The following is a 27295-nucleotide window of genomic DNA, read 5'->3' as shown; positions in this document are numbered from 1 at the left end:
TGTTATGTTGTAACATGTGACAAGCAAGGCACATTTTGAAATGACCTCTCGTACCAACCTTGCCGTCAGCGAAAAAATCCAAGATACAAACACGATTTGAACCTACATATTTTTCAAAATATAGCATGAAATTATTTTTTAAATTACTTTTCTTGCCGTTCAGGTGCTAAGAATAAAAGAGTTTTTAATCATTTACATCAGACACATAGAATGGATTGGCAAAACAACACTTACTCCTGCAGAAAATTAATTGTTAATGGCGTATCTTATAAGTGATTATTCAATGGAACGAGAGTATTTATAAATGATAAGCCTTGGGATTTGGTCTTTTGTCAGATACAATTAGTCTCGGCAGCTTTGTCTCTTCGACTAGCGTTCACGATGCACTGAAGCGATTCTAACTGTAGTGAATTCGTCGTACTTCATTTGATATACGATGTAGATAATTTATCAAAGCTTACAAGTTTCAAAGAAATGCAATTTAAAAGAGTATTATCATATATGTAATATAATGAAATATAAGAATACTTGGTAATATAAACTATTGTGCTGTTTAAAATAATATATACTTTTCGGTAAAATAAAATAGTCGGGTTAAGTCTTCTATGTATGGGTATGGAATTATTACAGATTACAAATTTATTTATTTGTCCTACTGTAGATGTCCGAATAATATAATTTTGTTTTAAACGCTTAAAATGAATCAGAAATTATTTTCGTGCTTTGTATGCGTTTTAGTGAGCCACTAAAAGAAATGTATATTATTACTGTTACAAGTACGGTACTGTATCATAATGTAGGCATATTGAAGGGGCTGTCCCATCACTTACCCCTCTGTTGCGTATTAAAATATTTGGTTGTGTTGCACAAATCTTAATCCAGTTAAGGTTTGATACAGACTATGATTAGTAATCCTGTGATACATATGTGACTCTGTATTTAGAATTTACCTATGATACTGAACAAATTATAGATACCGTCCGATAATCGGCTAATATGAAGTCAGGTTAAATTCTATATTTTGTTTCGTTTCAGTTATGATGTAATATTTTTAGGAGGATTAAAAGAAATAGTTCGCAAATTTAAGGATTTAAATTGCAACCTTGTTTTTGGAGCAGAAAACTATATTTGGCCAGACACATCTCTAAGGGTAAGTTAAGATACTGTATGTGTGTTCAGATGTACAATATCATGGTTTTGTATCTTAAGCAAGGTCACATGGTGTTGAACGGTCAAGTGTTTTTAGGCTGTTTAATTTAGGGAATGTAAATATAATTTTAAATAATGTTAGAACTGAACATATTATAAGGATAAATTACTGGATGATGTAACTGCGGTTGTTCAGACTTACAGTGTTATGATTTTGTATCTCAAGCAAAGTCACATTAGTGTTGAAAACCAAGTGTTTAGATAGTGAGTGAGTGGCCGAGCGGTTAAGACAGTGGAACCGTAATTACGTAGCCATAACATCGGCAAGGGTTCGAGGCTCACTCACTCCATGGTTCTGGTGGTAGAACAAGTCTTCTCGGATAAGGACTATAAACCGTAGGTCCAGTGTACACAACTAGCTCGTGTGCACTTTAAAGAACCTAGTAAATCTTTCGAGACGAGTAGGGGGTTACCCCGGTGTATTAGTACATCACAGCCACTGATCACCAACAGGGCCCTCTGGGAGATCAGTCTTTGACAGAAGAGGTCACCCAGTATAAAAATGAACTAACTAACTAACTAACTAAGGATCTTGTATGTTCAAAGTGATATGATTTGTAATACTAATAGACACAGTATACAGGTACACAAACTGACTCTCCTATAATTTCAGTTTTTATGATTATGGTTTTCACATTTGAATAATTTTATTACACTCATTCTTGTTTTAATGTATTTGAGTTAACACATTTGTACGCAGGTTACAGCAGAAATGAATTAAATAAATAATCCCATGGGCCTATGATCAAATTCAAATCCTGTCACAGTCAGAATATTCTCACAACAAAGAGCATGCAGTAGAGAATTTTCTGTTTTGAATTCAATTATCATTTTCACTTTAAAAATCAAGTTGACTTTATTATATTGTCAAAAGCACAGCAGTCTGGTTGAAGACTAGATCACAACATTATACAAAACAACAAAATAATACCCCTGTAAAACATAAACGGAAAACAAAATTCCTAAAACATGTTTTAAATTTAGCGTTACGTACTGTTTTAATTTATGAAAATGTCAGGAGAGCCGATTCCCATCTGTTGGAACAAATATTTTGCTTGTTATAGTTGTCCTTGCTAAAATTTAATACCGCCCTGAGTTTAAAATCTCACATGAAGTCTATAATCCAACTCTACAGTAGGTTCTATTATAATCCCACCGTGGGGTTAATAATCCTACCCCAAGTCTACGTTAGGACAAATTGGCATCCATCTAAACTTTTATGAAAAGTTGTTTATACAGGGGTGATGCATTGATAAAGCCTGACCAGCCAGATCAATCTTGAGTTAGTGAGGATTGGGCAACACAGCAATATGTTTAGCCTAAACTAGTTAGTTTATTATTGATTTTTGATAATATATTATACAAGTACTGTAGCATAAACTAATACATTGAGACTAATGTTATATTGAAGTACAGTAGTACCATAAGGGCGTGTGGTGCAGTGTGTTGGACTGATCATGAGATCATGGGTTCGATTCCGATTCTAGCCGCATTGCTTGTATCCCTAGGCAAGACACTTTACTTACGTTTTTGCTCCTTTAAATCCAGGTGTACAAATGGGTACCTGGCAAGGTAAAGACACAAATTTGCGCGGATTAATAGCTGCATTATGAGAATATTTTTTCATAAACATGTTTGATCCAACAAATGACTGGAGTAATGATATGTATTCTAGAGGGCCCCAATGGAAAGCAGTGATATTACTGATATGGCCTTCGCTCTCTAAAGCTCTGTCTACACTATCAAACTTTGTGAGACAAAAAAATGTGATGTGCCCATAATGGACACTACCATATTTGTGCATACCAAACATATTTTGGCACTTCACACTTTTTTGTCAAACTATTGTTTGATAGTGTAAACAGAGCTTAAAGAAACCTAATTAACAATAAGTAAACTATAAAAAATACCTATACTACGAGTAATACTGATTATTATTTTATTTTCTCTCTTTGCAGCATTCATATCCTAAAGTTGAGGGCTACCGGTTTTTAAATTCTGGTCTTTACATCGGCTATGCTGACTACGTTTGGAAAGCGTTAACTCACAAACCTATAGCAAATACAGCAGACGACCAATTATTCTTTACAAAGTTATACTTAGATGATGAAATAAGAGTAAGTAAATGGATAAGAAGATAATCGGAGAGTTTCAACCTATTCGTAAATATGAATAAATAAATGTTTTTAATAATGTATAGCCAGTGCATTCAAATTTGTTTAGTACCTTTTGCAATTGTCTAATGCTCTGTCTACACTATCAAACTTTATGTGATAAAAAAATGTGCCCATACTGTATATAGACATGATGATGTCATATCACTACCATATTTGGGCACATAACATTTTTTTGTCATATAAAGTTTGATAGTGTAGACAGAGCTTTAAGAAAAGTAGGCTACATACAACAAAGGCATTCATGACCTGTATCCAGGTACAGTAATTATGGAATGTCTGTAATTACTACTGAAAATTTGGCCGCATTACAGACATATGGAAATGGAGATAAACACTGTGGAAATGCATACACTACATGAAAATATTGCTGAGCCTATGATTGTAAATGAACCCTAGTTAAACATGATCTAAATTATAGTCAAATAAACGACCTACTGTATATGAACCCTATATATTTTATTGCATTTTTTTATATGTAAGAAGCAAGACAAATTTCGGGCCAGAGTGCTTGTCGAAACAAAATAATTGAATTGATTTAGCTACCTTTCATTTTCATGATTCTTCACTTGTGTCCTGCTGAGTCGTAAAGTCATTCTGCTTATTCTAATATGTTTCTTAGCATGCAATGAACGACTTAACTACTAAAAAAATTCACAGGTACTGCCTTGCCTTTTTTAACGTTTTGTCAGGCTCAGGTTTTGATCATGTTTTTTTGCTGGTAAGTACATAGGCCTACAGCTTGAGAATCTGGTTTCCAAAGCAAAGCAAAATATTTTATTCTTCAAATTATAAATTTCTTTTAATCTTTTAGAAATCATGGAAAATGAAATTAGATAATGAAGCTTATGTTCTTCAAAACCTTAATGGAGCAACACGTAAGTACAGTATTAGATTGCTAAACCCTTACAGTACATCAATCATCAACAGTTATTAGACCATGACTGATTCTAGATGGTTTCTGCCACCCTCTATAGGTTTTGTCCAGGACTGATTAGGTGGCATTTCCCACTTCTTTTATTTGTCTTTTCTGTGAGTTACCATTTTGATGATGTTTTAAAGCTCAGTCTACACTATCAAACTAGTTTGACAACAAAAGTGTAATGTGCCCAAATATTGGTAGTGATATGATTGTTTCCATATGGGCACACATCACATTTTTTTGTCGCATACAGTTTGATAGTGTAGACAGAGCTTTAGATAAAAATTGGTTGACTATGGACTTTAAAGTTTATTGTACTATTCAAAAGTGTGTACACAAAAACAAATTACTAGACTGTATATATATTGAAAAGATTGATAGATATACTGCACCATTGCAGAGGTCATGTCAATTGATGTGTCATCAGTTGTCAACTACTAGGGACCTAAAAACTATCAAAGCTTGTGGGGAGGTGGAGAGTGAGGAAGCACATCCTAAATTCCCTGCATGTGCACACTGAATTGACATGACCTAGTTAGGTTGTAAGTCATCAGTCGACCAATCAAAAGCTCCCGATTCTTTAAGTAGTCTGTTAAAATCTATTTGTTTTCAGAGGATGTGAAAGTCAAGTTTTTGAATGATGCCAGTTTCTTGCACAATATAAAACACAATACGCTACCTTCTATTGTACATGGCAACGGTCCATCAACAGTAAGGATTATCTCATATGGATTTTCAGAAACATATTTTTTAAATTTGTTTATGTATGATTGTAAACTTTGAACGATTTGCAGTAATAACATGATATTTTAAATACCAGATAGATTATGGTATAACAATAATGAATGTCAGTTGAATGGTGAGAATATTTCATAAGATTAACTGCTCTATTCAACAAGGGCACTAGGCCTAGGCCTAAATCATTAAAAAATGAAGTAGAACAGTTTTAAATGGCTGACACTATAAGTTTTCTCAAACGGACCAGTCAACAACTCGCATGGTATGGTAGAACATCTTCAGAATTTTTACTCAACGCTGGACGTTGATTATTAGTAATATGGAACGTCATGTGATATGTAATTAACCAATCAAATTGCAAAATGTGCTATAATTCTCCTAACAAACAATATGTTTAAATATTTGAGATGATTAAAATGTAAAAATTATTTTCTCAGTAAAATCACTTTTTAAAATGTATTAAATTGTGATTAATAATAATTAATAATTCTGATTCTTAAAGACACTTTCCCTTGAATAGTTTTGTAAATATAATTCATATTTGTTACTTTAAAAACATTAAACCAGGTCATTGTTTATTTTATGGTTAATTATGAGAAAAATAGAAAAGAAATGCACTACCTAAGCAGCTCACGTCGAATGTCCTCTTGTGGACCGTCTTAGGCCTATAGCTTAGCTAGTCTTAGTTTTTTAGGCCAAACTGGTAAATTAATTTAATTATGTAACTTCTGTTTATGTTGCAGTTGTCATTAAATTTACTCGCTAACTATCTTAACAATTATTGGACGGAAGAGTCTGGATGCAAGGAGTGTGATGATGGTACCTTCACATTGGACAATGTAGAGGTAACTACAATACATATACTAGAACTGAAAATTTATGATTAGTGGACTCTGTGATTAACTTGCCCAGTACTAGACCAGTAATTGACCAATACTAGACCAGTAGGGTCTTTCCATTGTCAAAAGCATCACTGCCTTTCCATGTCTCTTTTTAAATTTTTGCTAGGATGCGAGGTCCAAAAATACATTTTTATAGGGTGATGAGTACCCTTGTCTGGCCTGCCCCACCCCAACCCAGAGGATTTACAACGTTTCTTGTTTTAATGTGATACATTTTTAAAAGCTATGTTTATCTTTTTTATTTTGTAGGATGAAGACTTGCCAAAAGTTCTTGTGGCTATATTCATTGAGCAGCCAACGCCATTTCTTAATCAGTTTTTTGAAAACATTCTTAATTTAGATTATCCAAAGTCAAAAATAGACTTGTTTATTCATAATAATGTGAGTATAATATGCCGTTTTGGTATGTCATAGCTGTAGAGACTTTTAAGGTTTGTCTACACTATCAAACTAGTTTAACAAAAGAAATTTGATAGGCCCAAATATGGTAGTGATATGGGCACATCAAATTTGCCTAAAACAATCTTTTCTTTAGTTGTATATTATATATTTAAAATTGAGGGACTAGTGCTGTTCCGCCGTACCATGCCGAAAATGTTGAAGAGTTGCTATCCAATCGGGTTCGAACTACACCGTGAAAGTCCCAGTGGTCTAATGCTTAGGACATCTGCATATCAAGCATTATGCCCGGTTCGAATCTCTGTTGGGGCGACTTTTTCTCATTCTCACAGATTTCTCATCTTATCGTTTTAAATTAATTAATTAATGAATTAAATTTCAGTATATCACCGAACGGTTTAAAATTAATGTTATGTGTATATATATAGTATTCACCAATCACACTTAAGTAAGATATGTCCCTGAAATATTATGTATTTCACTTAACTCAATAAATATTTAAGTATTCCTTAAATTGTATTCACTAATAATTTATATCGGAAATTTTGTTATTTTTAAGGATAAGAATGTTTCCCAAAGTGTGAATGGTGAATACGGACCCAGGCTTGCATTTTTTCCTTCCACAAATTTTAACGCAATGAATTCTATTAACAATTACTATTTTTCTTATTTCATAATATATTTCTGGTTTGTAGGAGATTCATCACTTCAGACATGTGTTAAATTTTACAAGAGATTATAAGGAAGTCTTTAGGTCAATAGAATACATTGTACCAGCCATTGAGATCACAGAAGGAGAAGCACGCCAAAAAGGAATGTAAGTTTATAAACACACTGGGCTGAATTGTGCACAGGCGTGGACAACACATACCACAACTTTCTCCCCCCTAAAGGTCCCTTCGTGTTGAGTGCTGCCACCAAACGAAACCCGTTCATCTGTCCAGATCGACAGAGTGGACCAGTACACTAGAGTATTACCCCCTCTTCTTCTGAAAGATGTACTGGGTTCTTTAAAGTGCACGCGAGCCAGATTGTTTGTGACGCCCCTTCCTTAACCGCTCGGCCGCTCGACTTGACATTTATGTAACACAATAAGGAAAGCATATGGTTAGTTCTATTGAATATTTGAGTTGAACTGAGCATTATAGTATGATTATATAAAGTTTTCGGTTTTTTCAAGTTTTTGATTATTAAAGTCTATGTCAATATAAGAAGTGTCCTCATGTTTGACAGATTATAATTTTGTGTATATGTTAAGAAATCATTAAAAAGAAATGAATGGATAATAATAACAAAGTAATCATTTTTTTTTGTCTGTAGAGAATACTGCAATGTAATTTTGTGTGATTACTACCTGTCTATAGACAGTCCGAGCCAAATTGAAAATTCACACTTAATACGTAGTTTGATAGAGCAGAATCGGTAAGTAGTAAGAGAAAAATATTTTTTATGTTTTTACATTACAACACTTATCATAAATATGATTGCGATGATTATTCTTTTGTTTATAAGTGTGAAAATAAAACCATTTTCATATAACCTTTAGTACTGTCATTGCTCCAATGCATATCAAGTATGGAAGGCTTTGGTCCAACTTTTGGGGCGCCCTCAACGACGATAACTACTATGCAAGGTCACAAGATTACGTCTCTATCGTGAGACGTCAAAGGCTGTAAGTTATTTTTTTGTCATTTTTGAGAAATTGAAATTCATATTTCTATAATAAATTATGAATTAAATTTTTTAAATTGACCTATGAGAAATAATATGTATAAGAGATACAGTTAGACTGTGTGCGCTGATCCATAAGTATCCCAGCAACATTTTCAAAACAACAAATTAATAAAGTCACTGCAATAATTAAGATTAATAAATATTTTTTTGGAAATTTTATAATTTTGATGTTAACAATAATGTTGATGGTGGCCACAATAATACAATAATTGAAAATAAAAAAACGCAATAATTAAAAAAAATGAAAAACAACATTTTTTTTGTGCTCATCATATATTTCACCCAAAGATTGCTTTGTACAAAAACTTGAGCTATTCATTAAACTACAATATTTAAGTTACTAAAAACAAAATATAAAATTGTTATTCGGAATAAATTTTGCCTATTTGACTTGAGTACAGTGGCTGTATTACAGCGGCATTATCATTCAATACATTTATTTTTACCGTGTGCCAAAATGACTGAATAAAACGTGATTGCTTTTATTTTGTATTCCATCAGGGGCGTGTTTAATGTACCATACATCTCCAGCGTATATTTAATACATGGACGCATCTTGAGGGAGCCCCACATGCCCTCCTTTCTTGATGGTGACAGAGACGCAGACATGAACTTTTGCTCTGATTTGAGAAGTAGGGTAGGTTATCCATTCTTCCATTGACATTTCTTTTCTACATCTTTTAGTATTAGTATTACATAGTTATTTGGCTATGTTTGAAGGGCAACATTCATTTTTAACGGACCTCTACTGTTGAGGTTTTTATCGAGGTTCCCTGGCAAAATCAACCAAAATATTTAACTATGTAATTAAGAGTAATGGTAAAATAGGTGGTTTAAACCCATGAGCTTCCGAAATCTTCACCCCTAGACCCTCCTCAATATGAGGCCCTATCAAGGTTATTTAGTAAATTAAAATCTGTCACACACTAGAAAACTACTACTTACTAATTTATCCTGAAGTGAAAAAGTCACGGAACTTTCATGCTTTTAATACTCTTAATGATTAAATTGACTAGTGTAAACAGGCTTGCGTAATCCTCCTTTAGTTAAACTGCTAAATTCAAAATCTTTGAAAATGTTTTCATTTAGTAGCACATGTAAATATATTTTTTTTGGCTCTAAATTATTATTCATCTTTTCTAAAGTTATTAGGTTATTTTGGTGGAATAGTGCGAAAAAAATTTAAATCTTGCCTTTGAATTATTCATACTTTTGGAAAATTATAACATTTGTAAACCCAGTGCTATGTTAGTTTTAATCCAGAATCATTAATAATAATTCTATCGTTAATGTATTCATGGTCTAATTACTATCTAACTTCTCTGATAGCGTTCCTATCTTTTAATTGAGATGTTTAATGTTGTACAGTATATCTATTAGGGAGGAGAGATTCGGCGAGCTCCCCAGGGTCCGTCACAAGTCGGTGAAGCATGACACGTACTGCGACGCTTGTAGCTTCATCATGAATTTTTGAAAGTTCAATGTGTCTGTATTAATGATTAATATTGATAATATTTGATAAGTGTTAATAATAATAATTAATGGAAACTGTAGGTTTAATTAAATAACTTCTTTTTATGTTGATATAATGCGGCATTCTCACTCCTGAAGATGATCGAAGTATATTGATCGAGAAACAGTTCTTTTTAGAACTATATATACGTGGTGTACCGCGAACTTTATATTAGCATATTGATTTTGCCATGCAAACTTTTAAACAATAATAACTTCAATGTTTTTACCACTAGACAGTTGGTTAACACCACTCAACCCCCCTATTTTCCCAACACCCTAAATCCGCTACAGTTCTTCAATTAAAACTGTTAATATACGTATAATACAATCTATGTTTAATATGTATTTAACTGTCTAAATGTTTAATATAATTCACTATCTTTGTGTATGTTCTTGCTTTGTAACCTGACCTTTAACCTTTACAGCGAGAACGTAGAAAATGCTTATTGAATAACCAAGGCGACAGCGAAGTGGATTTTTGTACCAACCTTAGAAATAGGGTAACGTGCGGGTCTTCGATATTGAGGTGTCGCAAACTTACAAAATATGATAACAAATTTTAAAAATAATTTTTGAACTAAATAAATGAGTTATTTGAGAGAATATTTTTGAAAATCTAATAAATATTTTCAAATAATTTGATCCATATGAGTGTTATCCTAAAGCTTTGTCTACATTTTCAAAATAATGTGATGTGCCCAAATATGGCAGTGATTTGCACATTACATTTTGTTGTCACATAAAGTTTGATAGTGTAGACAGAGCTTAACTCTTATATTTTGGCCATTTGGTGTAAGCTCAAATCTCTCCCCACATTCCCAAACTATACATAATTTTCATGCAGTATACTGTAGGTGTTGAATAACGGCCCTCTCAATCTTGATTAATATTTGGGAGAAAGGCTAAATGTTGGTAGATGTTATCATTATCATATTTTGTAAGGTTGTGAAACCTCCTTATTAAACTTATTTCACAGTTTCTACTGAGCATGACTATGCCTAATACCAATCTATTTTTATTTTCAACCTGTCTGTATACAGTAGAACCCTCCTTTCCAATGGCAGATGCCGGATTTTGAAATTTTTTGGTAGGTGGGGGGGGGGGGGGGCTTCCAGGGCCTACAAGTAGTGAAATGAAGTGTGATGTTTCTATCTTTTGCATTACAATTTTTTGAATTTAGAGGAGGCCTTGTTCAGCTGTGCCTCCCCTTAAATCCACCCCTGCTTCCCACCACAAATATTCAGGGGATACCTTAACTACTATATAGTAGTATAAAACAGCATAAAGAACATTTATAATAGCACTGCTTAAAATCTAATGAAAAAAATTCCTGCTAACATAGGATTTTCTTTATGCATTAAATTAGGCATTGGTCATACCAAGTTGAATCTCTGAATAAGCTAATATAACCTGCATGTGTTTGATAGAAACAATTAATATTGATGTATTTAAATAATATTAACATCCTATATATAGCATGAATGTTTGTACTTGTATAGAGATTGGATATGGTGAATATTGTATTGTTAAATTAAATTCAATGTTTTGTTTGTCCAGACCAGATATTTTTCACCAGTTGGAACTACTGTATATTTAATAGGAAAGGAAAGAGAGTTCCTGTATTAAAAAAAAATCATTTTTGTTTCAATTGTTCTTCTGTGTACATTCAACTTTCTCATTAATTACTGGTTTAACAACAAATCATAATACTACTATAAGGACTGTTTTTGTTGTATTTTGTATTATTTGCAGTGTGTCTGTGCGTCCTTTTCAGAGTCGTGAACATTGTTGTAATGTGTTTTTATTTGATTTATTTGTTTCTATTGTGATAATGGTCTAAACTTCAATAGCACCCTCTATTTTCATGTTTGAAAAGAAACTTTTTTTATAATAATATTACGTTGCAATATTTATGGGCAAAAGAAGAGATTATGCGAGAGGAAGCTGTAACTTTATTAGATGATATAAATGAATATTGTAAAACATATAAATAAAGCATACATAAAGTATTACTTATTAAAGATGTATTTTCCCCTTAAAAATATAATTCTTAAACATTTTTTGTTGAATATGCCATTTTTATATCACATAATAGTTTTCCAAAATCGAAAAAAAAAATTTATTTACCTGAAATAACTTTAATTTAAAGCCAAAAAAATAGACAAATTAGGTGATAGCCAATGGATTTTTGGTTGAATTTAACTATTTATTTTGTCATTTTATAAGTGAAATGTTTTCTCTTTTTTTTCCCATGGAAGTGAATAACTTCCATAACTAGCTATTCAAAGTCTGATTAATCTTCATTTTTCATGTTTTTGGTGGACAATACATCTTTAATAATGAGTAATGTTCTTGTATATTTCTCTATACTCTCGTAACCAATCTATTTATTTATTTAATTCCAATCCAACATCGAATCATCACCACTAACAGGCTGGTTATAGCTTATAACATATATAAATAGGTATTAGTTTCGATATAATGGTTTCTTTCTCTAATATCTCTAGGACACTGTTACAGTGTAATTTTGTCACAGATGAGAAACTTTTGCTTTTGTTTCAATTCTATTGTCCATTTTACAAACCGAAACAAAGGTCATTGTCTTGAATGTCCTCTTGAGAAAATATAAACAAATTATTAAGAAAGAATGCAGATAATAATAATAATAATAATAAACAGTATTTATATAGCGCCTAATGGATCACTGACCCCTCTAGGTGCTTTACATAGGACCTTAACTAATGGTAATAAACTATCCCCCGCCGGACACCATTCCGGTATTTCTTAGTCGAGGTTTCGGGGATGGAGACAATCAATAATGTGAAAAAAAAAATGTAACAAAGCTGAACTATGCTTAACTAAGGTAAAACTATTCCCCGCCGGACACCATCCCGGTATTTCTGAGTCAAGGTTTCAGATATAAAAATATACCACAATAATAATGTTACTATTATTGTTCTCCAAAAGTGTAAGGTGAAAGTTAGTTAATAAAACATTTTTATTTTAATAAATGAAATTAACCATGTATTTCGTTTATTAAGGGTTGAAAAAACTTTTGCTTTAAATATAGAAATTAATTAATCAAAATATAAATTAAATTAATATATTTAAGTGTTTTTTTATAATTTTAGGAAATTAATATTTATTTTATTTGGTAGAAATTACACTCTGGGTAGATATTAAAATAATAATAAATGAAATAATATTAAAATGGAGATGTGTGGAAATTGAGCAGGATCACAATTTAGCGGATTATGAAATAGATATTTATTTATTTATATCTATTTAAATATAATATTTAATTAGTAATAATAAAATTATGTTTTTTAACTTATTAATATAATTAAATAATTCCATTTTCATTTATCTAACGCTTAGTCTGATTGGTTCTTTTAGGGTATCTTCATGTATGTGACGAATCGTGAGATTTTCGGGCATCTGGTGAACACTGAATACTTCGAGACGAACCACCTTCATAACGACATGTACGAAATATACAACAATCCAAAGGTAGAGGTTATTTTAAAATTTAATTATTCTAGATATGCTTATTACACTTTTACCACATATTCTCTGGTATAATCCCACTCCCCTATAAAATATACCAGAGGAAACCCTGCTTCAGGAAATAAAATAATTGGTGAGCATTTTTTTTAAAACATCATCTGAACTCACTAGAGAGAGGCCTACATCCAGATCAAAAGTTAATACTGGGACTATACCCGGTGATATGCCTATTTGTGAAATCAGACATAAAGTAGGGATGGGATTAGGTCTGAAGTGTGATTACACCTGAGGAAATAAAGAAAAGGGAGATTTGTTGCATGCTTTTTTTCTATTATTCTTTGATCCTCCATAATTTTAATGCACTGTTAATTCCATTGAAATGCCTCATAAACTTCTACATTCAAACAAAATAAATACATTAATTGAATCATATGTATTTACTGCAGTAGAATAATTTGAATATCAGAAAACAATTACAGGGCATCCACAGTATTTGGTCCAAGAGTTAAACAAATTTCATTTACTGATTTTGATATGACTCTTGGCTATTTCTCAAAGACATTTTTTTTTTTTTTTCTGATCTTTATTTTTTAAGCTATTTAATATTAAATATGAAAAAATCATATTTAACGTTACGGCCGGGACATTATATAATCCTATTTATTTCATGGATACCATAACCATGGATCCTGTAACAATGTTGTTAACATATATATAGTTTACTTTATGTCTCAATTATTTATATGTAATCAAGTATTTAATTAACAATTATTTTGCCCCTATATTAATGAAGATGGTTATTGAATTATTGCGTTGATTGTAATGATAAGAAAAGTGTGATATGAATAAACTAATATCAACAAACTTTTTTTTATTTCATCCTGTCCTGACATTTAGTAAATTGTTCTTTAAAAACTTTCAATTAAGAATAGTGAACTACGAAACAGAAAGTACTATTATAATTCAAAGTAGTAAGTCCAAGATAAATATTCAGATATGCCGTTAATTCCTGTCGTTTCTAATTTGTTCCAGTTAGTTTACGTTGATATCACTAATTAGTAACGGACCCGGAAAACTTCTATAAATCTCGCTTTCTTTATTTAATGTTTTGTTAAATATAGAGTGAAAAATATTGAAATTTACAAAATGAATTTTACAATTCAATATATTGTTTGGTAATATTTTTTTGTTGGCCATTTTAAGATCAATTCAATTCAATTCAATTTCTTTATTGCTGCAAATGCCATCAAGGGCTAATATCTGCTTAAACATATACTACATCATAATAACATAATTATACATATTTACATTTAAAATTTAAACACATAAAAATTATAGTCATTACTACTGTAGTGGTTATTATTATTATTATTATCACATAATATTTTTTAATTTCATTTTTTAATTCCACCAAAAATTAGATTGATTAGGTTTAATTTTATTAATGTTTATTTGTTTCATATATTTGTGCAATAATCATCCATATTTACTAAATAACTCAAATCATATTTTAAAACATTTTCTTTTAGTTTTATATATTTTCTTTTGGTTTTTAAAATGGTATATGGCCTTGTGGAAGAACACCTTTCTGGTGAACATTCTAGAATCATGTCAAAATTAATCTGTTGCAGTTACTGCAGTAACTACAAGTTCCTGCTGCACAATAACATGATTTTCAATGACAATCAATGCAAATAAAAGGCTGCTATGATTAATAGCTTTTAAAAAATAAACAAAATGTAATACAGTACTGCAGTAACTGCAGTAAAACAATTGTGACATTTATCCCTTAAGCTCTGTCTACACTATCAAAATATTGTGACAAAATATATGATGTGCCCATATGTATGGACATGATGATGCCATTTATCACTATAATATTTGGGCATATCACTATCATATTTTGGCAGATCACACCTTGTTTTGTTAAACTAGTTTGATAGTGTAAGACAGAGTTTTAGGAAGATCATACAAAGACGATTAAAGTTTGCCTTGTAAATTGCTTAATCCTGCGTATCTACCTCTTCATTTCCAAAATGACATTTATTAGAAATGTTAGGTTTAAAGGATTAAGATAAAACTACTACTAGCACTCTACATTAGTCACCAGTAACCACATTGTGAGTGGCGCTCTAATCTTTGACTGCGTACGTTTGTGAGATAGAATCTTAATTGTTTGAAGGTGATTTAAAACTGTGTTTATCTGTGAAGTTTTTGACCTAATTTTGTGTTTTTGTTCTTCATGGAAATGATTTAGCTTATTTTTTAGATTTAACAAAAAATTCTGTTCTAATTAATTATAAAAAATACTGTTCTACACCTTTTCCCATGTCTCTTCAGAATATTAAAGTTGTTGTCCCCCTGAAAAAATATGCCATTTGAATGTCACCATAATAGTTATTCACTTTGACCAAAAATTGGATTGTGAATCAAAGTCAAATTGACTGGAAGTCAATGAGTTTTTGGATGAATTTAAATGTTTTTTGTCAAGAAAAAACATGGTTAAACCGTATTAAAACTATTTCAAATTTTTTAAAAACTTTATTGTTCATGTTTTTGTATTATAGTTAGGCATTGCAACTTGTCGACAAGGTTTATAAGTTGGAATACCAATAATTACTTTTGTAAACCAAATTTTACTTTTGTCCAAGATTGTTTCCCGAGAGTCTTATATGTATGGTTTATTAGGTTACCCAAAGTTTTTTTCTGTAACATCTGGGCTAGTTACCTATAAATTCTACTAGCCCCAATTCCATTTTGTTTTCCCTGCATACCACTATAAAGCTAAACACAAGATTTACACACGATTCCAGTATCTTAAATAAAGGCTAAAGGTTGTTGAGCACAGAGGTGTTACCTGGGCTGGTAACCTACGACCTAGGACATTTATGACCTAGATAATTTTATATTGAATTGGGCTGTAGCCAAAATCCTGTATGATGATTATCATTTTTTTTATAAAGAAAACTATCTTGTTGAAAACATTTAATTATTTAATCAACTTAATCATATATGCTAATACCTGGGAAGAGTGAAATTTCACTCTTCCCTGCAATTTCGCTCTTCCCTGCTAATACAAACTTAAGTACCACTGTGAGACATGTGCAGATATAAATAATATCTCTTTTTCAATATTTAAAATTAAGGATAATCCTAAGAAACTTATAGTTCCAAACTAGGCCATCGCATCAAACTTTCATTTTACCTTATGCATGTGCAACTTGTACCTAACTGCAGTGAGTAGCAGTACAGTAACTATTCATTTATTAATGCTTAAATAACTTTTGTTGATTATTTCATCTAATTTGCATATAATTTCAACCACTTGGTTGGCCTGTGAGAGTTCTTTGTTATAGGTAGTTCTTTTAAATAGTTGTTTTAATGTTAAACAGTGAAGATAGAACCACCATTTTTATCGACCAGTATACAGTTTAGTACTGTACAATACAATAGTAGCACAGTGCAGTTTACAATTCAGTTTTTTGGTTCAGTTGTTGTAGTTACTACCAATTTTAGTTACCAGTACAGTAAACTACATTACAATTCAGGACAGTATTACAGTAGAGTATTACAGTACAGTATTACAGTACAGTATTACAGTACAGTACAGTATATTACAGTACAGTACAGTATTACAGTACAGTACAGTATTACAGTACAGTATTACAGTACAGTAGTACAGTACAGTATTACAGTACAGTACAGTATTACAGTTCAGTACAGTATTACAGTACAGTATTACAGTACAGTACAGTATTACAGTACAGTATTACAGTACAGTACAGTATTACAGTACAGTACAGTATTACAGTACAGTACAGTATTACAGTACAGTATTACAGTACAGTACAGTATTACAGTACAGTTTTACAGTACAGTACAGTATTACAGTACAGTATTACAGTACAGTACAGTATTACAGTACAGTACAGTATTACAGTACAGTACAGTATTACAGTACAGTAGAGTATTACAGTACAGTACAGTATTACAGTACAGTATTACAGTACAGTACAGTATTACAGTACAGTACAGTTTTACAGTACAGTACAGTATTACAGTACAGTATTACAGTACAGTACAGTATTACAGTACAGTACAGTATTACAGTACAGTACAGTATTACAGTACAATACAGTATTTACAGTACAATAAAGTAGTAGCAGTGTAACACAGTACAATGAAGTAAAGCTAGCTCTTTTTATTATTTATTTATTTCATGGATTACTGTAATTTTTATGTGAAGGGCATAGAGGCTTTATGTGCTTATAAGCTTATTATTATTAATAGGTATTACTATTTAGTACAGGGTATTAGATTTGCCATTGCTGTAAATTAATTCATGAATGAGGCAATATTTAGAATAATTAGGCAACTGCTAATTGTATGCGCTACAATTATCTAAATTATTTGTTTCTCCATCCTTAACCCACAGAATTTTTCAGTAATTTGTCTTTGGATTTATAAACTAAACTGTCTGCTAACGTTATAATTTTTTAATTCTTAAAACGGCTTATTAAATGGATTCAACAGGCAATAATACCTTTTTCAAAAATATAAAATAAGCAATTTCCTAACTTAACCTATGAGTACATTTGTAAATGTTATGTATATAAATTAAATTTGTAATACATTTTGAATGTATTTAAAAAAATAATTAAAACTTATTTTATTTATATATAAATTTGAAAAGAGCATCCAGATAATGTTCACGACATATTCTCTAGGCAATTACTATATCATCACATTGAGACAAAAATAAATGTCATTTTGTAATGTTTAATTTCTTGTGAGGATACTTTTCACTCATGTCATTTTAAGATGTGCGGTAACTTTCTATCTGTTGACCTAAATTTGTCATTTTTGTTTTCCACGTCTGCAATATAGTTATGATATTATACGGTATATATGGTACTTTTGTCTTTTTATGAGTGAAATAATTTTTAGTTTTTGTTTTTTTTTACAGAAGTAAATAAATTGCAAAATGGCCTATTTAAAGTCTGATTTATTATCTTGTTTTTTATGTTTTTTCGGGGACACTACGGTACATCTTTAAGAAAAATGTAACAACAAGGTAGTCGTATACTACATGATTTAATATCTTTTATGTTGGTTCAATGGGGTTTCCTATTTGCGGGGCTTAGCAATACCCTAATTGGGTTGATAAGTGGGAAGAATGTATCATTAGTTATAGCTACAGTATGCATAGTGGAAGGCTAAATAAGGTGGCTAAATATTTATTATGTCTTTGAATACAGTTTACTGTACTAGACAGTGCTTCAGAAATCTAGGATCCGCCCTTAATTGTTCACAATTTCCTGAAAACACATAACCTGTTGCCAATGGCTCCAGTGAACCACTCAATTTGATTGGCTTGCTTGGATGTTGTATAGATTTCCTGTAATTTGATTGGGTTATGTTTTTCTGCAAAGAACAAAATAAAGGTGGTATACCGAACAGTGTGTAGGCCTACTATTGAAACAATAATTAAACAGAAAAAAATTAGAACTAGATTTAATTCGTCACTATGACGAATTATAGGTTATATGCATTGATTTAAATAAAGATAATTGATTTTTAAAAGATATATTGATTGATTGATTTTCTCAGAATCTTTAATTATTTATAATATATGATAGGACCTTGCTAACGCGAACACCATAGCCGGTAACACAATCCGATCAAAGATCCATATGCGTATAATGTCATAAACCACATTTGTTGTTACATAATAATAAAGACATAAGTTAATTTTTATCTAGATTTCATTATAAATCATGTGTATAATCTATACACTAAGAAATAAATTTGAACAAACAATACGGATAATAAAAAAAAATCTTATTTTGTAAAGGTGAGACTCGATCTCGGTACCTTTAATGCCATAGACACGAGCACAGACCACCGAGCCGTACACAACTGACTAATAGTTGTAGAAAAATTCCTCCGTGTATTTACTATGAAGTAACCACTTTGATGCAAATAGATTATTACATACCGAAATGAATTATAATTTTTTACTATGATGACATTTTTAAAATGTATACAAATGATGCACTGTCAAACTACATACTTTTAACTTTAATATATGGATTTTTGAAGGAAGAAAGTTAATGTTAAGTTTGTTATTTTGGCCTAAGAAAATTTCATAATTTGTTTGATTGTCGAAATTATTTTTTTTTAATTTAATATGCAATTAATGATGACTTAATCAACTTTTGTTCTCTTTATTTGATAATAAATCATACATATGATACATACACTTCAAGAAAATGAAATAAAAAATAGGTGTTCCCCTGCATTCTGACGATATATATTAATTTTAAAATTTAGCATATTTTCACCATTTTGTTAACTTATACGTGCGTAGCCAGTCACTTTTGACGTGCTCGTATAACGCAATTTCGAGTTGAAACCTGAATCAAATATGATGATATTATTAAAGAAAGATTGTAAAACAGAAATCGGGCAAAAAGAGTGCGGATTAACGTTTAACGCGCAGTGCGCGTGCAAAAATCTGCGCACTCATGGCAATTTTTTAAACGCTTAAAATTGCCTGAAACGTACTCTAATTTCATCGAAAATAAATTTTGACAATTTTGAACATTTTAAGCGCGCGTACGCAAGCGTTATATGCGCTACGCACGTAATTTTATTGCCATATGATGAAATATGACCTGAAATTTATGAGTACCAAATTTTGTTTAATTGTGATTCATGCTTGTGAAGATATGATTACAAACGTGATTTCGTAAAATCGCGCGTAGACCGCGTAATTTTTGATTACGCATCGTGAAAATATAACCACATCGATTCCTGGCCATGAGGAATATACTCTGAAAACTTGACTTAGCTAGATTAAACTGATGCCAAGATAATGCACGGACAAAATAGTGCTAAGGAAAGAATAAATAAATAAATAAATAAATAAATAAATAAAGATTTTGACAGAATCAAGAGGTTATATGCATATCATGCATATAACCTAACTAGGCAAAAGGCCAAATTTAGTGCGTGGCCAAGCAGTTAAGACAGTGGAACCGTAATCACATAGCCATAACATCAGGGTTCGTGGCTCACATGCTCCATGGTTCTGGTGGTAGAACAAGTGTTCTCGAATAAGGACCATAAACCGTAGGTCTAGTGTACACATTTAGTTCATGTGCACTTTAAAGAGATGAGTACAGTAGGGGGTTACCCCGATGGACTAGTACACAGTCACTGTCAGCCACTGATCATACCTGGGCCCTCTGTGAGAACAGTCTTTGACTAAAGAAGTAACCCCAAAAAACATTATTAAATTAAAAAAACAGAAGAAATTCTATTGAGTTTCCCATGCTCAACTTTTCCCCTCTTAAGATAATTCTCCTGTTTAGTTTTCTCTCAAATAATGTGTATTATCTTTCATTGTCTGGTTGTCTGTAAGTTTTTCAGCGTGACCTATTAATTGACCGGGTGCAAACTTTGAATGATGGACTCTAGGGAATGATGAAAACGAAAGTCTTTTTTTAAACTTTCCTTTTAAAAAATAATGTATGACAATTTTTGTAGAAATAGTTTTTTTTCATTTTTCGTGTAATTATGTTGATATTACTTGTAATTCATCACAGCAAATTCATCAATACCTGTATATGTCCGATTATAGTCCCATGGGGCCTGTGTACAACATTTTAAAGAATACTATGGGACAGTATTATACTGCTTTGTTAACAGTGTATAAAGAAAAACACTAATAAAGAATCGCCATAAAATATACATTTGATTTACATAAAAAAGAACAAGAAAAACAAATTTAATATATTATTAAAAATGACATTAAAACGTGTTACAACTAAAAATATCAATGTAATGAAACATTTAAACTAACTATTATATGAATGAGCAAACAATAATGTCGCTAAACAATTCTTATTGATGTTTTCTAACGAATCATGTGCTAAATAAAAATACATTATATGACATGTTGCACCTATACAGTAGAACTCCTCCCTTGGGACAACTCTATTAAGAGGACACTTTCTCGTAGACCAAATGACAGGAAATACAAGTTTTAACACTTCAGGTGACATCCCTATTAAGGGGACACTTTTTTTGATCCCAAGGTGTCTCCTTATATTCCCAGATTGATATTTATTTATTTATTTATTGGCACATTGACAAGTAGCATAGACAATTTATTAACTTTCCCAATAAGTGTCAATCGAGTCAAAATACTTGTTTTGATCCCAAAGGTGTCTCCTTATATTCCCAGATTGATATTATTTATTTATTTATTGGCACATTGACAAGAAGCATAGACAATTTACTAACTTTCCCAATAAGTATCAATCGAGTCAAAATATTCCGACCTCAGACATGATTTGAACCAAGACCCTGATTGTTAAGATGATTAAATTTGTGTCTTGTTGAAAGGAAAATGAAATGAAAAAATCATCTTTAAATGATACCACCCAATACTATTATTTATTAGTAATATTTGTACTGTTAAAGCCGTTTCTTATTGTTATCATAAGAAACATTCAATTAAACAATCCCAATAATTTATGAAAATTGATTTAATTTCATTTCATTGCATCAACAAAATATCTATAAACCATGTTGTACAATTTGATAAAACTTGATTTAGTTTTTATGTGAGTTCAATTATTTCTGTATACATGTCTTTGTTTAAATAGTTTGTGAAAAGTTAATGTATGCGAAATGTTGAATCCGCCAATACACGTTGTTGTTAAAAAAGTACACCAGAAATGAAAGAATGATAGTACTGTAATGATATTATGGAGAAATTTAGACAATCATGCCTTTCATGCTAGCCCAGCACAGTACCTAATTTCCCTGAAAACAAATTCAATATCGGTCATTACGGGTTATACTGATTATTGATTAATATTGTTTGATTTTGATTAATATTGAGTATTGATTAATATTGATTATTACTAATTATATTGAGTATTGATTAATATTGATTATGACTAATTAAATAAGTATTGAATAATTTGATTATTATTAATTATATTGAGTATTGATTAATATTGATTATTACTAATTATATTGAGTATTGATTAATATTGATTATTACTAATTATATTGAGTATTGATTTATATTGATTATATCATTGATGATTAATATTGATTTTACTAAATATTGATTGATATAGATTATAATTGATTATTGATTAATATTGATTAGTCATGAAAACTGTTCTTTTTCTTTATAGGATTGGGAACGTTTGTATTTACGACCGGATTATTGGGATACATTGAACGAAAAAACTGACATTGAATCGGTAAATTATATATTTTTCTTTACTACAATGCTTTGAGTTTTGTTTTAGATTTATAAATCTTTAAGCAAAGTTATTAAATTTTAAGTTAATTGCTAAGTAAAGTGTGATAACTCTGGCTTCTGTGTAAGATTTTGCCAGCATGAAAAAACTACACTACATTTATGAATGTAAAGTGATACTTTCTTTAATGAATGACATCCTGTGTGTAACATCTTTTAATTAATTGTTCATTGGATATTTGTATAGAAAATGTCTGAATTTTGTATTTGAATTTTTGGGCGTTCCACTGCAGTTACTGCAGTATATATTTGTTTATGGTAACATACTGTATGCTTTTAGTTTTTTTAATGTCATTTACTGCAGAAAAAAATATTTTCAAATAAAAAAACTTGCTAAGAAATAGGTAGTTACTGCAATTACTGCAGCAGAATTTTGGCATACTCCATTATATATTTTGTTTTCTTCAAAAACTATTATTGTAAACCTAAATATTTTTCTAATAAAAATACTATATAAGATTAAAATAAATAATTTTTTTTAAATGTAATAATTCTCCAAAAATCAATAAAATTTGATAGATTTAAAAGTCATTCTGGGATACTATACCCGAAGCCTTTAAGATGGTTGAAGGTTAGCTTAAAAAGTATAGTTTAATAAAAGAGTTTTATTTAGAAAACTTTCAGATTTACTGTAGGTGTAAATATTTTCTCTTCTAATTTTTATTCTAGCCATGCCCCGATGTTTATAGGTTCCCGTTGGTTTCAGATCTGTATGCGAAACAGATGATCGAGGAGTTAAACGCATTTGGAGAATGGTCCAATGGGGATAACAAGGTAAAGTGACCTTTCTTATATAGTATGAGGTAGTCATAAACTTGAATACAATTTTTGTTACATCAGATAAGGAATAAGTTATGTTCCTTTAAATGGAATTGGAATTTGTAAACGTGAGTAAAATATTGTAATAATTGTTTTTGTCCTTTGTGGATTATGGTGTGTAAAACAAAACTTATACAAAAAGGTTAATGACCTTTTTAGCTTGTAACTGTAATGCCAGTTAGTTAAAAGTCTTTATACTCATGTTGGCATTTCTCAGGATCTCTGTGTGTTTTTGATGTGAAATGTTGGTCCTTTTCTATACCCTCCTTCACAAGCAAGAGTCTGAATCTGGCCACGTACACTTGTCCATTTCACAGACCACGTTTGATGTAAGTCAATAGCCAAAATCCACTCATCAATAGAGACATGTTCACACCAGGGAGTTGTAACCAACTCCCTGTGAAAAACACAAAACTTCACACCAATAGTGAACTTGGAATTAAGGTTAAATATAACCTATTCTTTTGGGACACATTGACATTTTTCAATAACAGTAGCAATTGTGTCAAAGGTTAAAGTACTTGCAAAGTTCTAAGTAAACATCTAACAAGTAAGAAACTAACAGTAACAAGGCGTATTAATTAAGATAAAGGTTTTTGAACTTTGAACTTAATGTAGTTTGAATCAATTCGTTTGCCCATAAGGAGAAATAAAAGAGGTTGTTCAATTTCCATTTATCATGAATGTGAGAGAATTCCTTTTCTGACCATTTAACTAAATTCACAGTAGGCCTCACTATAGGTGGGGAGGGGGGTCTCAAATACTTAGTGTCTGGGGCCCCTTTATTTCAAAATCTTGGATCAGCCTTTGAGTAGAGTCATGGTTATGAGTGGCTATATACAAAATTAAAAAGATGAATGAATGTGCTATAAAAGAACGGAAACGGCGGAAATCATTAGGTATTAAAGTTCAGATGGCGTATCAATTATCAGTATACTACTAGATGGTTAAAACAAAAACATTCCATTGTTATCGTGACATGAAAAGCTATATTGTCTTTATAAAAAGGTTGTTGAGGATTTAGTACTTGTTTGTTACTAAAATGTCCTCGAAAAATTTAAGAAAAAACCTTTAACAAGTAAGAAAATCGTGGGAACCATATGATATACCGGATAATATGGCATATGTTTGTTTGGCTGTACGTCAACAACTGAATATAGAACGGGAAAAATGAGGAAATCTATTATGACCATAAGAACATTGAACAACGCTGTTAGGATGTGAAAAAATGCTTAAATACGCATGTGAAACTTGTCTTGTCTTTACTAATGCAAGAGAAACATCAAGTTATTAATTGCTGGTACAAGATATTAAAAGAAAATCATTATGTTAAGAGGGTAAGTACATTTGTACACTCAGTTGTATTGTTAAAAGATTACTGGCATTAAGTTTAATGTGTGTATATTTTAGTTTAAGTTGTATAGTCACTGTAGTGTATAAGTTTGGTTCTCACTTGGACGTCAAATAACGATGTAGGCACAATGCAAGTGTGTTGACTGATGAAAAGTGTCAGTTTGGATGATCCATTGTGTTGTGGTTGGTCAAATTACTTACAGGGGCTTACGTCCATGTTACTTACAGGGGCTTACGTCCATGTTACTTACAGGGGCTTACGTCCATGTTACTTACAGGGGCTTACGTCCATGTTACTTACAGGGGCTTACGTCCATGTTACTTACAGGGGCTTACATCCATGTTACTTACAGGGGCTTACGTCCATGTTACTTACAGGGGCTTACGTCCATGTTACTTACAGGGGCTTACGTCCATGTTACTTACAGGGGCTTACGTCCATGTTACTTACAGGGGCTTACGTTCATGTTACTTACAGGGGCTTACGTCCATGTTACTTACAGGGGCTTACGTCCATGTTACTTACAGGGGCTTACGTCCATGTTACTTACAGGGGCTTACGTCCATGTTACTTACAGGGGCAATTACGTCCATGTTACTTACAGGGGCTTACGTCCATGTTACTTACAGGGGCTTATGTCCATGTTACTTACAGGGGCTTACGTCCATGTTTTGCATCTAAGTGAGGACCAATCTTTAGGTTAGAATTGTTTATTTTTTAATCTTCAGAATCAAGTTACTAGTTGCATCTTTGTATAACTAATTTATATAATATACATGGACCAAAATAACCAGCAGCTGTTATCCTCTCTTCTAGACACATAAAGTTTAAATCTTTAATAATCGGTAATCAACACTAGGCTCTGTTATTGTCTGTCTGTATCTGTATCACACAATAAGTCTTAACATTTATTTGATTTCAGATTGAAAATGTTTTTTACAATTTTTTTACAACTTTTTCTTATTTGTGTCATAAAATCATCACAAACTGGTTCTGAAGGTTGTAACAGCTGTTGTGCATCTGGGGTTCCTGGTATTCCAGGACATAATGGGAGTCCAGGCATTCCAGGATTACAAGGAGTGAATGGAGAAAATGGAATGAAAGGAGTACAAGGAATGATAGGAGAACAAGGAATGAAAGGAGAACAAGGAATGAAAGGAGAACAAGGAATGAAAGGAGAACAAGGAGATAATGTAAGGAATGGATTAGATGGGATTCCTGGTAAATTAGGACCAAAAGGACCTCAAGGCCTCAGTGGGCTACCAGGTGAAGTAGGACCTCAAGGATTAACTGGGCGACCTGGAGCAATTGGAAGAAAGGGAGAAAAAGGTGAACAAGCTTTTGCTAGTCAGCTTAGGTCTGCCTTTACAGCAACTTTTGCTAAATCATATGAGGGTTCGATTCATCCTGATGTTGCCCCTATAAAGTATAACTCGATGACTACAAATATAGGAAATCATTACAATATAAGCACAGGAAAGTTTGTCTGTGCAATTCCAGGTGTTTATGTATTTCATGTAACATCATATAAAACTACGCAGCCTAATGGTTTTATGACATACCTAATGCAAAATGGCCATGTTCAAGCAACCATAAGGGAGGGGAGGTTACAACAGATAGTAGAACTTATGGTTCTGCAAGCACAATGGTGATACTTGATCTTGTAGTAGGTGATGAAGTATGGACTCAGCCAGCTTTTTCCACCGCAAACAATTACTACCTTTGGCCTGGATCCTGCTCATTCTCAGGTTTCTTGCTTTATGCAACATGAAGTAACATGAAGACGATATAAATAGAATATCAAGATATAATGTTTTTTTTACATTGTTGTTAAATTTTATGATGAAGAACAAAAGTATACTAAACAAATATTTTGAACTTCAAAAGCAATATACTAATTTTCAAAACATGTTTTTGGTGAATAAATAATATGCAAATAAGTACTGATAGAATAGCTGAAATACATAGAAAATTAATACGTATTTAAAACACATACTAAGTATACATACAGTTAAAATGCATACATAGAAAAAAAGTACATTGTTAAAATATTATAGGTAATTAAAATACATTATTTAAATTGATTGAACATGAAGCAATAATAACTGTGTGTGTTGTTTATTTACTGTATAGTACGCCTTCTTTTATCATGTTTGTAAATGCATACATCAATAATGGTTGACTTATGTCACCACGGATCTGAAAGCAACTCATCAACATAAGCTCTCCAAGATACTGACCTCAATTGACCTGTGCAAAATATGTCGGAAAAGAAGCAGAGTTTAGTTGAACATGTTTAAAAATGGAGAGTAAACACAACTAAAATCGTGTCGCACATCCGGCATGGATAACCGCGATCAGTGTGGTGCCAACATCAATGCTGGTCCAAACTGAAATTGACCTTTCTTAGTCCCTCCAACTGGACTTTGTTCTTTCTTTAGTCCCTCCTGCTGGAATTTGTCCTTTCTTAGTCCTTGTTTGACTACGTACCTCCACAGGATACATTTGAAATCATACTAAAGCCTTGTTTACTTTTTGTGACAAAATAATATGATATGCCCATATATGGACATGATGATGTCAAATCACTACCAGCCTTATTTGGGCATATCACACATTGCACTTCAAACTAGTTTGATAGTGTAGACAAAGCTTAAGGATATGTGTATGATCCTT

The 27295-nt window shown here is 31.6% G+C and overlaps 2 protein-coding genes across 4 annotated transcripts in view; both read left to right on the top strand.

Annotated features, from left to right (window-relative positions):
- Window positions 1-27295, top strand: part of LOC140045196 (procollagen-lysine,2-oxoglutarate 5-dioxygenase 1-like) — a 76216-nt gene that overhangs the window by 7071 nt on the left and 41850 nt on the right. For 2 of the 3 annotated variants that reach the window (XM_072090004.1, XM_072090005.1), the window contains exons 4-16: window positions 1036-1150; window positions 3168-3326; window positions 4198-4261; window positions 4919-5016; window positions 5787-5888; window positions 6195-6326; window positions 7040-7161; window positions 7665-7766; window positions 7891-8016; window positions 8580-8715; window positions 12990-13103; window positions 22319-22387; window positions 23116-23220. In XM_072090004.1, the coding sequence (XP_071946105.1) occupies window positions 1036-1150; window positions 3168-3326; window positions 4198-4261; window positions 4919-5016; window positions 5787-5888; window positions 6195-6326; window positions 7040-7161; window positions 7665-7766; window positions 7891-8016; window positions 8580-8715; window positions 12990-13103; window positions 22319-22387; window positions 23116-23220 (1444 nt within the window). Of the gene's footprint in view, window positions 1-1035; window positions 1151-3167; window positions 3327-4197; window positions 4262-4918; window positions 5017-5786; window positions 5889-6194; window positions 6327-7039; window positions 7162-7664; window positions 7767-7890; window positions 8017-8579; window positions 8716-10018; window positions 10094-12989; window positions 13104-22318; window positions 22388-23115; window positions 23221-27295 lie in introns of all 3 variants that reach the window. The other variant, XM_072090003.1, reaches the window with a different exon arrangement.
- LOC140045199 (uncharacterized) lies at window positions 24541-26668 on the top strand. The gene is made up of 2 exons (XM_072090007.1): window positions 24541-24602; window positions 25542-26668. The coding sequence occupies exons 1-2, from the start codon at window positions 24592-24594 to the stop codon at window positions 26269-26271; spliced, it is 741 nt and encodes a 246-aa protein (XP_071946108.1). The 5' UTR covers window positions 24541-24591; the 3' UTR covers window positions 26272-26668.

This window comes from Antedon mediterranea, chromosome 3 (assembly GCF_964355755.1).
Source record: "Antedon mediterranea chromosome 3, ecAntMedi1.1, whole genome shotgun sequence".
Lineage (NCBI taxonomy): Eukaryota > Metazoa > Echinodermata > Crinoidea > Comatulida > Antedonidae > Antedon > Antedon mediterranea.
The sequence above is the reverse complement of the archived record's forward strand: the minus strand, read 5'-3'. Positions and strand labels throughout refer to the sequence as shown.